This window comes from Alosa pseudoharengus, unplaced genomic scaffold (assembly GCF_046254945.1).
Source record: "Alosa pseudoharengus isolate Yale_2024_CS ecotype anadromous, Long Island Sound unplaced genomic scaffold, YU_APseudo_1.1 YU_APseudo_1.1_scf_23, whole genome shotgun sequence".
NCBI lineage: Eukaryota > Metazoa > Chordata > Actinopteri > Clupeiformes > Clupeidae > Alosa > Alosa pseudoharengus.
The window spans coordinates 16,484,616-16,496,401 of record NW_027468685.1 but is presented as its reverse complement, the minus strand read 5'-3'; the positions used below and the strand labels follow the sequence as shown (position 1 = coordinate 16,496,401).

Below are 11,786 nucleotides of genomic sequence, written 5' to 3'. Positions count from 1 at the left end.
ACAGCCCTTAGCTGATGTTAGAACAATGGTACAAGATTACGAAACCAAAACAAAAGTCTCACCAAATACTTCAGAGGAAGATATCGTCTTGGAAAATGTTTTAATAAAATATGAATGGAAAACTACCCCGTGGTGAACAAAAGTGAACAAAAAGAGAAACAGAACATTCTCTGCTGTAGGGATGTGAGAACAACAACAGCCTGACCAAACAAAACTCAAGTACTGTGAAAATACACTCATTGATGTGTGAGCCAACTAGTTTCCCTCCGGGGAAGAGGAGAGAAGGCTTAGGTCCTTTCAGAATCAGCATAATATGTTTGAACATATTATATTCAAAAGCCTAAAGAAGGATCTAGAAAAGAGACTCAGTGGATGTCAGTGGATGTCCAATAGATCTGTGTGGAGAAACAAAGGCAACCTGGATTTGTATCTCTTTTTTTGCCTCCTTTGAACCACTGCCCATTTGGTGCGCTTGCTGAGATGCCCGTTTGAGTAGCCACCCTGGTAGCTCTCCGAGGGACGGAAACTGGGGCAGGCGCAAGCATGTTGTTTTGCAAACTCCACGAGGCCAGGTGCAATATATCAGCGTGACGTTTCCGTTCCCATGGCAACAGCGAGGGGACAGTGTGTGCCTTTGGACGAATCGGTCCCTCTTGTGAGACAATGGTGCCAAGAAGGAAGCTGGGGCCGGTAAATAAAACAGAAGCAGACCAAACAAGATCGCAAGAGGCTCTGACTGTGGCATGATCTATGTATGTATTCGGGGAAAAGGCTGATGTGGTTCCTAGAGATACAGATCAATTAGGGCAGATTTGATGAGTAAAAAATGACATTCTCAAAAAGGTAAACTGTTCCATCCTTTATTAAACATAGCTTGCAAGAGATAAATATTACAAAGTTATTTCCTCCAAAATTAGCTTATTTTTTCAGTCAATGCATAATTTTTGTTAATCAACCGGCAGTAATCAAACAGCATTTTTCAATCTCCATTTTCTGTATTTTGACAGTTAAATATCAAGGATGTGCAAAAGGTCTGGATTCATTTCCCAAAAAAAAAAAAAAAAATGACGAAGAATGCACTTAAATATTTTTCCGCCAAATTCTGAAGTCATACCACAAAGGTCCATTTCAAATCATACAAATTCTAAATGACTTCATTGCAATTGTTTACTTATTGTGTGTTTGTGTTTCTTACAAATGGGATTCACAATATGCAGACATCCATTCTACTGAAATTCCAGCTAATGCAGCCAATTCAGTTAAGGAAAACAAAACAAATCAAAAAGTTTACTTCTTATGAAGAAAACAAAAAGACAATCCCAACCTTATTCTCCCAATTCTCCTTAAAAAAGGGTACTTGTACTTTTAAGAAAGGAGATTGCCATCCCAAATGAGCATACAACACTACACTAAAAAGAAATACTTAGGAAATATGGTTTGGGGTAATAAAGGAGATAGGTAGAAAAGAGAAGCAATCCATGCCTGTGACCGCAACACTGCCCACACAAGCTGATTGTCTGAGTGGAGAGTTTGCAGACTGCATTCTCAATGGCATCCTTTTATTTAACACTTGCAGTGTTTTCCTGTCTAATACCTTATCATATTTTACAGACTAAAGGAAGTAAGCATTTGACCTTGAAAAGGAAAAAATAAAATAAAAAATAAAAGCAAATCATTTTTCATAAAATAACAATGTATACTATGTATACAACTTTTTTTCAATTGTAGAGTGAAAATAATTGAGAAAGGTTTTAAAACCAATAGTTGGTTCAAAAGGAGTACAACAACAATTTCAAGAAATAAAAAAAGAAAGACTAAGAAGAATATACAAGATTTGCCCTGTAGGGTCCAAAAAACCCTGTTTGAACATAGCTGAACTAAAATTTTTGCATGCTTCATTGTATTTTTTGTTTGCTTATTTCTGTTTGCATCTACCGGTGAGAGCTTTGGACTTGGTCAAGTGCAAGCAATAGAGTGTAATACTGTCAAATGTTTGATCCACTCCAAGTCCTCTTAAAAAAACCACACTGCATGGGTTTTCTAGATAAACAAAGGTATAAATTTCACTGAATGTCTCTGTTGTTTTTGACAAAAGGAAATGAAGAGGAACACACACATACACGTAACACATTTAGGAACGTCCTGTGGGCCTCAGCCCCTGGGACTTTGGCTTGGATCAAACGCTGTAGCTGAGCAATGATGTAATTTTTTTAAATCTGCAAACTCTACATACTACAAAAACATACAGCCAGGGCAAAACAAAAAAAATGCACCTAAAGAGCTCATTCGAAAAATAAACAAAAACGAAAAAGCAAATTATCAAAAACCAGGAGAATTGTAATAATCCTGTACGTTTTGCACATTTTTGTTACACAATAAACACACAGTGATCACAAAACGAAATGACAAGCTTCACAATATTCATGGCTTTTTTTGTTTGCTTTTCTACACAATATACAACCATTTTTCAATTTCAGTTCATTTTTTTAATTCAAGGGAGAGGGAAAAAAAGCATATGTACAATAAGTCATTATTACTCCTCACCTAGCAAATATTGTGTCGTTTTTATTTTGAAATTCATTTACAATTCAATTCCATTACAATTTTTTTTGTTTGATTAAATTTCATTTTAAAAATGAATAAATGAAATGATCAAACAAAATAAGAACTTAACTGAAGAGCCAGCAAAAAGAAATGTAACATTTCAAAATACTAGAAAATTACATTTTCAAAAGGTTTTTTTTCTGGTTGATATTAACAAAAGGTATATGGATGCATCTATTATAGTCTGCACAAGAGCGCAAGAGAGAAAAAAGGGACATTAATATACAAGTTTCACAGTGCTTTCAAAACACTGCTAACATAAAAAAACAAGACAAGGTGAAAGCGCCAAAAAAAGATGAGAGGAGAAGGTCCTATAGTGAAAATGTAACCCAGAACACAACATTACTCTGTCAACCCATTCAGGACACACCTGATAATTCAGTATAAAAGAAGAATTGAACTCCCTTCGACTAAATCTCTTCTGAGTGTAAACTTTCTAACAGCTAATATTGCACCTGCCAATCAAATTCAAGGTAGTTCTGAAATGACTGAGTTTGGGTTTTGCATCTCATTTCGCTTAATGCTACAAGTAGCATATACCCTTAACAGAAACCCATTGTCCAACCACACTGATCATTACAAAACCGAAGTGACCTAGCAGCGTTTGAAATTGCCATAACAGATAGGTGACCTTATTAGAAATAACGTGCTACTCTTGGGAAATATCCTTTTGGAATCATAAAACAGCTTTTAAGCATCCTCAAAACTGCATCTCTGTCCCTCCACTCATATTGACTTCCTCTCAGCTACTGCTACTGACAGAATGTCATCACATCATTGCACCAAGGGCTTTGTTAACCTAAAACCCTGACTCCAAATCCAAAATGACCTCTATATTCAGCTCTTTTGTATTGACACTATGCTTGGTTACTACATCTCTCATACTGAACAAATGCAAAGTCAGAGAAACACTGAAGGACCTTAAGCAAAGTGCTTAAGCTCCAGAATCCTTCCTTGGGCCCTCGTGAACTACACTCCTTCAACCAGTGCTGGAATGGGCAGTATTATTTGTGACACCTGTGACTGTAGCAGTAAGATGCTTTTAAGACACGTTTGAGTGTCCTATTCTGCCAACACAGCAAATCACATTAGGAGTATGTTGATTTGTGGTTTGTCACCATGTGTAATACTGCATTACGACTAAACACTGTTTCAACTTCTAGAAGTGAAGAGACCCCCCACCATGATCCAAAATGGATTATCCAGGAGCTCTTCAATTGAAATGCATTGGAGGACAGAGAAGGTATGTTTATAGGTTAAAGAAGGCTCAGTGATCTCTCACTTAACACTTTTAACACTCAAGAGTCAACACTCCTCTCCAAAGAACCAATATACTTGTGCCTAGAATATGATGGGGTAGGGCAGAAATGTAAACAGACAACAAAGACATATACCAAATTTGTTATAATTCAGTGCACAACACTCAACAGTCTCTCTTCGTGACTTTCTGACAAACAATCCGATGATGTCCACACTTTTTACATGGGTCATATAAACCGTGACATTCCGAAATCCTGTTTAATCAAAACCGTTCTTCCCACTTCAAATGAACAAGAAAAGTGCTACCTCAAAAACGAGACATCTCCCGTGCACTGCCTTCACACGATGATTGCTCTGCGTCTCCGTAACAATAGATATATCCATCTCCTTCTCATAAAATCGATCTCTCAAGCTAACAATCTACACATAGTCCATTTAGATCTTGAAATAGTTTATCTATCTCAATATGTTGATTTATCGTCTCCCAGGGCACGTACCTTTTAGATACACAACCGCTTCAGAAGGAGACGCCGTTAAAACGAACAAACAAACAAAACAAAACAAAAAACAAACAAAATTGACAGAATCAAAACTATTAAAACAAAGCAAAAAATCAAAATGGTATTCTGGGAACACAGCTCATGATGGTGGCAATGAAATTGTCCCTCCAATTCTCTCTTGCCCCTTGAACTCACTCTTGAACTCCCTTCCTGTTTTTTGCCAAACACAAAAAAAGCATACTCCATATTTACCTAAGAAGGATTAGAAAGAGCGAGGGGGATGCAGTCAGATGGAAACCTTGGATGTCGGTGTTCAGCAAGGATACGGGATGCTGTTTTTTTTTTCATTTCCACGTTTACTCCATGTGTTTTTTTTGTTTTTGACACCGCTGCGGTGCACTTGCATTCACTTCCACTCCACTGTGTGCACGTGATGGTATTAACCCTCGATAAGATTCATCATATCAAAAATTCATATACTTTATAAAAAGGGCCCTTGATTAAACTTGTAGACCTGTTCCTGGGCAGGACCAGCAAGGTTGCATCATTACAACGGCTCTTTGTATATGCATATCGTTGAGCCTTTTTTTACAAAGGTTGGTTTTAGCTGCAAGATGAGTCTCTGCCACTGTCTTAACCGAGTAGGAGCCACACATATGTGCTCCAGAGTGGCATAGGTAATATAAGCACAAAGGTGGGTATGATTCTGAAGAAAAACAAATACCAGCAAGTACTTCATCTGGGCAGAATATGAACAAAAGGCAAAAGACAGTGACTTGAAATCAAAAGAAAAAAAGGTGAAAAATATTCTTTGTGTGACCCTGCAATCTAGTACCCTCCCTCTTACAAAAAAAATCAAATAAATAAAATGCAAAAAAACAACGGTTACCTAAAGACGTAATAAGAATAAGTGTAACAGAAGCAACAGTAATAATAACAATAATAATAGTCATGATAATAAAGGTAGTTGCAATAACGACAGCAATAATAGTTGCAATAATAAGGATATAGAGATTTTGCTATAGTTTAAAGAGAGTTAAAGAGTTGAGATGCACTGAACAGTTTGGAGTCTACTGACAGGCTGCTGATTGTGTCATTTCTCATGGGTTGCTGGGTAGGCACACGGACAGGCACTGCATGCGATGGGTGGGAGGTGGCGGGCGGTGGTGCTGGTGGGGTCAGGGAGGGTGGGCAGTTGTGTGTGTGTGTGGGGGGGAAGGGGGTGTGTGGGGCTGGGTGTAGGGGTGTATTTGAGGAGAGGAAAAGAGGGGCAAGGGGTGGAGTTTGGGGGCGGGGTGGTCCGGGTCCTGGCTTGGAGCTCATTTCTGTCCAGTGATGGACTGCGATATGGACCGCGGCGGGATCATGTCCAGCAGGTACTCCCGCTGCCGGTCTGCTAGGCTGGACGCTTTGTGGCCCCCGACGGCTCCAGGATTCAGATAGGCTATGTTCAGTCCTACAGACAGGGAGAGGACAGAGAGAGAGAGAGATCATACAATAGTTAGGGCCGGTCAAGACGAGACTGGACAAGAGTGGGGATGTCCTGGCATAACCGCGCTCAGCCTCAAGTAATCATTCTTTGATCTACTTTTCTCACACACACACACACACACACACACACACACACACACACACACACACACACACACACACACACACACACACACACACACACACACACACACACACACACACACACACACACACACACACACACACACACACACACACACACACACACACACACACACACACACACACACACCAGGGATATTGTAGATCTGCCTGTGGCTGTCATGTTGACTCCTGCTGCTGCCACCACCTCCTCCTCCCCCACCTCCTCCACCTCCGCAGTGTTTCCCGGCCATCCCCAGCAGGCCGCTGGCCACCTGCAGCTGGGAGGCCTGGGCGAAGTTGGACAGGACGCCTCGCGCCGAGCTGGACAAGCTTCGCTGCATAGCCGCAGCCTGGGGCTGAGGAGCCTGGGGTTTGGAAGAGAGGGAGAGCAGGAAGGAGGGATTGAGAAAAGGGATGGCAGAGGAGAGAGAGGGAGAGAAAGTGAGGGTACGGACGGAAAAATGTTGGTGAATTCCACAAAGAACCCTTTGATGGAATCCTCTTTTCTCAATCAGAGCCTTTGAGGTCTTTGAGAGGCTTTTGGTTATCATCTTTCAAGTACAAAGCTTTTCTGACAATCCTACTTACTCACAGTCACAGTTTTATATCAAGGCTTCAATGTTTTACAAAAACCCTAAGAAAAGCTATCGTTTTCTGTGCGTATATGGAAGCGGTCAGCAGAGGTTGTTACCTGTCTGAGGGCGTGGTGCCGGATCATGGTCTCGGCCTTGCTGACGCTGGTCACCGTCTGGGCGGTGCTCGGGGAGAGAGCGGCCTGCTTCTGAAGCCTCTGCTCAATCTCCTGCAATCACAGAGGAGGAACAGGAAGACTTTAAGACTTGAGAGGAATTTAGAGAGATGTGAGATGTGGTGGAGAAGACAGGAGGGAGAGAAGACAGGAAGTGAGAGAATAAGAAAGAGGGAATAAGATAACTAAAGCTAACTTCATAACTAGGCAACATTTATTTGCCAATTTAATACCATGAGCAAGAGCCCAAGCCAACTCAATGCTCTCGAACGTCACACCATAGTTTTAGTTCATGCACGAGAGAGAGAGAGAGAAAGAGAGAAAGAAAGAAAGAAAGAAAGAAAGAAAGAAAGAAAGAAAGAAAGAGAGAGATTGATTGATGATTGACAGCCTTGCAGCTCTCAAGGCATTCACACACACACACACACACACACACACACACACACACACACACACACACACACACACACACACACAGGTAGAGTATTTATCACCCTGGGAATTCCCCTCAGGAAGCCAGTGACTCAGCCTGTGCTAAATGGCCTGAAAATAACACCAGGCATTACACTCCCCCCTCATGTGTGCTGAGTTTTGGTTACCTTTTGGAGCACAAGTAAACACATTTAAAGTGCTGTAAAGTGACAACAGTGTAAAATACACCAAGTGCAGTCAAGTGGACAGCCACAGCACTGCAAATGTCATCTAAATCAAGTTAACTGGGTTGCCCCAAAGTGTTTATGCGAGGTGCCATGGGACAGCCAATGGGAGAGCGGCGTGTGGGTCAGCTGACCTGCTCCTGCTGCAGGGCCTTGACGAACGCGTTCTTCAGCCGGTTGGTGTGCTCGGCTTTCAGCGCCTTCTTCTGATTGGACGTCATGCACTGCTCGCAGAGGATGCGCCCGCCCTTCTCCTGCTTCCAGTGGGGGGTGAAGTCCGTCTTGCACTGGGCACACAGGAACGGCTCGGTGTTGGACATCGAGCCCCGCAGCTTACCTGCGCAATGAAACACACGCACAGGAGAGACTGTGAAGGGATTCTGCTGCTGTTACACACCTGGATCTGACCTGTCCGAACCAAATTCACCTGGTCCCCACACGGTCACACAGAGAAGCAGTAGGCTCCTGTCTCTGCCACATCTCCATCCCTCTAGTGCATGTAATATCTAACTGACCCTAAATCACATTGGCATTGCTTGAGGTTATAATATAGAGTACAGAAACAATACATGTGCCATGGATACGGTCGTTCATAATAACAGCTAGTGTGGTGTCAAAAAAGGAAAGTAAAAATAAATAATCTGAGAATAAATACAAGTAATTATGCACTGACTGTTATTCATTATGATATACATGGTTTAAGTATAAAGAAGTGAACACAGCTGACATAAAAGTATGCTATTCCCATGTTCGCAATTGTGATGTCCAATTTATATGTCAAATGACCTCAACTGCCATCACTGGATATTACTACTCCACCCATTCCCATCTTAATATTAGAGGCAACATCCATCCGTCCTCCACCCACACCCTCCTCCTCCTCCACCCTGGTTTCTCTATGTGACTGTAGGAGGAGAGGGTGGGGGCTGTTACGAGCTGGAGGGCAATTGTGTTAAGTTCTTGTTTGCAACATGATAAGAAAAATTGAGCAAAAATATCTTTGACAGAAAGAGGAATGTCTTTGGGTGACTTCCATGGCTTTTATCAACTTAGATTCTATCACTGCCATGACTATACCACCAATTTCCTCATTACGACCATAAGTAAGATTCTCTCACCGATACGGCTACTCCACCAATTTCCTCATTACGATCATAAGTAAGATTCTCCCACCGATATGGCTACTCCACCAATTTCCTCCTATTATTATTATTATACAACAGATGTATCACTGACATGACAACTCCATCAATTTCCTCCTGCTCTTCTAAAGATACACCACCCACTCCCTCCCCCCTCCTCACTCACTCACTGGGGTCCTGTCTGATTCTATTTCTATGTTAGCAATCACCCTGAAGGTCTGCCAGACATTTCTTTTTATTTACCAAGATACTGTGACTACTACAACTCTTCCCATTCTCTTCTTGATATTAATGAGGTAAGATTCATCAGACTCAGACTCAGACTCAGACTCAGACTCAGACTCAGACTCAGACTCAGACACTCACCCTGGTGTTGGCTGTCGATGACGCTCTGCACCACCTCCTCCAGGCCCACCATGTAGATGAACTCGCTGTTGGCGGCCGAGGGCAGGAAGTGGAGGAGCGGAGCGGGCGGCTTGGGCGGCGGGATCTCCAGCAGGGTCTTCTCCAGCTGCTTGCGCAGCGCCAGCTTGGCGGCCGCCTGGCTGCTGGCCTGGTCCTGCATGGACGCCACGGAGGTGGCGCTGGGCATGCCGGAGGGACTCACGGCGCCCACGCCGCCCACGCCACCCACCCCGGCAGCGCCCGCCGCCTGCATGTGGGCCAGGTTCATGTAGATGGCCGAGGAGGAGGCAGAGCGCTGGGATGCCGCCACCTGCTGGCTGGTGGCCTGCGTGGAGATAAACGGGACAGTCGTATTAGTCAGAGAGAAAGTGATCAAGCACATGTCAGTCCAGGAAACTTCACCTCTGGGAAATGCATGCCATTGCTTCATAAGCAAGACGCCTAATTTACTTAATGCATGTATATTCCATGTGTGCAACATAAAGAATACCCCTCTATCCTATGGAGGGACAAAGATGGCATAAGTTTTCAAAACAGAACTACATGTTGAATTAAAAATAAATGCAGTCCCTCCATACTATCCAGCTTAGTCAAACACAGTGCGAGAAACTTGTAACCGCTAAAGGGCTTGTGATATCTAGAGAATAAAAACCGAGGACCAACTGGTGATTTGACAGATCCTGAATAGATGCCCCTTCCCATAGGCCCAAGAGACACCCACACTACATGTAGAGCAGACTCATAAGCCAGGCAAATTACACCCAACAACTAACTAGAGCCTTTGTTTGGACAAGGCACAGTCCTGGGCCTGAGCCCAAAACCACACAAATTCCTCAGAACATGCGTGCACTCACTGTAAACACGCAGGGCCCTGACTAAACAAATGAACAAAGGATGTGAAGTGAAATAAATGTAAACATTTTTATATTTTGTATATGTATATGCTTGTAAAAAAACAATACATTTGTACCTATGACATATCAAATAGTTCAAACATACCAATAAATGCATAACCCTGTGACCCTATGAAAAATGACAATAACATTAAATGTTACATTTTCTTTTAGAAACACTTGTGTTACACTGCATGCCATTTCCTAGGGTACATTCATATGAATCACAATAAAATTAATTATTGGTTCTATTTATAAATATAATCAAACACATTTAAACAAACAATGGTCTGAGGCAAACAAATCTGAGGCAATGAAAGGACTTGCTGAATAAGTATGTGTGAGTGTATAAGGCATTAATCGGAGACTGGACAGTACCTGCTGGTAGCTGACAGCGTTGCCCATGCCCCCTGTGTTGGGGCGGCCCATGCCAGGCTTGGAGGGCAACCTCTGACCCTGGAGCTGGGCCGGGTTGGGGGCAATCACCCTCTGTGACATCATCATTGGGGGCAGGTTGGCATTGGTGGCTGACCTGATCACTGTGTGACCCTGCAATGGGAGATTGAGGGGGATGTCAATCTAACATGTGATGTAAGAGACGGGGAGACTGATACCAGTGATTCACACATAGCATCTAGGGAGACCACTAAAAGCCTGCTGTGCCCTCTGCAACCACTAGGTGTCAGCACACACCCATTTGTCACAAAGGAATCCAGCTTATGCAAAAGTGTATATGTAAGGAACCAGGGAATAAGAGCAGACAAAGCCAGATCAACAAACTGCCCAGGACACACCTAATGGCGGGTGCCTCGACAAAGGAATGTGCTCTCAAGAGCACAGCATTCTGGGTACTCAGGATAATGTGTTCATCTAATGTGAGTCCACATATGCTTATCCTACCACAGACCAAGTGTATAGTAATGGAATTTATCAGGGAAAATGCCATTTAGTGTGTTTAGTGTTCAGTATAGCAGACACTACATCCAATCTCTTCATATGCCAAAATGGCTGACAACAAACATCTATATAATGTAAAGCCATCACGTGTCTACAAAGCTCTCTTTTTCACACTCTTGCTTTCTCCCTCTCCTTCTGCTGCTCCCACGTGCTGAGTACACGTACACACACACACACACACACCTGTGCAGTGCGGAGGTTCTGGGGCTCTGTGGTGTGCATGCCTGGTCTCACGGGCATCTTGCCCAGACCCTGAGAGCTGTGCATGGGGGAGGGCTGCACCGAAGAGGGGGCATTCTGGACTACTGGCACCTGGAGAAACAAACAGAGCGAGAGAGAGAGAGAGAGACAGAGAGAGAGAGAGAGAGAGAGAGAGAGAGAGGTTTAACACCCATTTATTGAATCAATCATCAAACTATGACATCACTGACCTATCAAAAAAATATGATATATGACAACAATGTGAAGTAACCTCCTGCTTCTCTTTTTCTACTTTATATATTAAAGAAAGGAGAAGGAGGTAAGGAAAGAGAGAGAGAGAGAAAGAGAGAGGTAGAGAGAGTGCAAGAGGGGGAGAAAGAAAGAAAGGTGGTGACATATTCAGATATAAAGGTCATGTAGAGATCGATATATTCAGAGCGAGGTGGCTGGAGACACAAAGAGACGTAAAGGGGACACGTGGGGTTAAACACCCCCCTGCGGTCATGCCGCCCTGCTTTGCAGCCTGTGTCAAGGACATTAAATCAGGCCCCAATGAAAACCATGTGGCAGCCTGAAAACACAGGATCAATACAAGCAGCTACATCAGTTACACTCCAAACTGTCTGTGAGCAGAATGCCAACGAAGTAGACGGCGGAAGACTGAGGGGGCTTCAGGGGAACATGGCTAACGGTGTGTGTGTGTGTGTGTGTGTGTGTGTGTGTGTGTGTGTGTGTGTGTGTGTGTGTGTGTGTGTGTGTGTGTGTGTGTGTGTGTGCGCGTGTGTGTGCGTGTGTGTGTGCGT

At 43.2% G+C, this 11,786-nt stretch overlaps 1 protein-coding gene across 3 annotated transcripts in view; it reads right to left on the bottom strand.

Moving 5' to 3' along the window:
* Nucleotides 1–846: 846 nt before the first annotated feature.
* Nucleotides 847–11,786, bottom strand: part of gatad2b (GATA zinc finger domain containing 2B) — a 37,774-nt gene continuing 26,834 nt past the window's right edge. For 2 of the 3 annotated variants that reach the window (XM_076301808.1, XM_076301809.1), the window contains 8 exons: nucleotides 10,966–11,094; nucleotides 10,204–10,374; nucleotides 9,932–9,955; nucleotides 8,894–9,257; nucleotides 7,520–7,722; nucleotides 6,673–6,783; nucleotides 6,130–6,346; nucleotides 847–5,820 (listed from right to left, as the gene is read on the bottom strand). In XM_076301808.1, the coding sequence (XP_076157923.1) occupies nucleotides 5,684–5,820; nucleotides 6,130–6,346; nucleotides 6,673–6,783; nucleotides 7,520–7,722; nucleotides 8,894–9,257; nucleotides 9,932–9,955; nucleotides 10,204–10,374; nucleotides 10,966–11,094 (1,356 nt within the window). In that variant the 3' untranslated portion in view covers nucleotides 847–5,683. The remainder of the gene's footprint in view (nucleotides 5,821–6,129; nucleotides 6,347–6,672; nucleotides 6,784–7,519; nucleotides 7,723–8,893; nucleotides 9,258–9,931; nucleotides 9,956–10,203; nucleotides 10,375–10,965; nucleotides 11,095–11,786) is intronic. The other variant, XM_076301810.1, reaches the window with a different exon arrangement.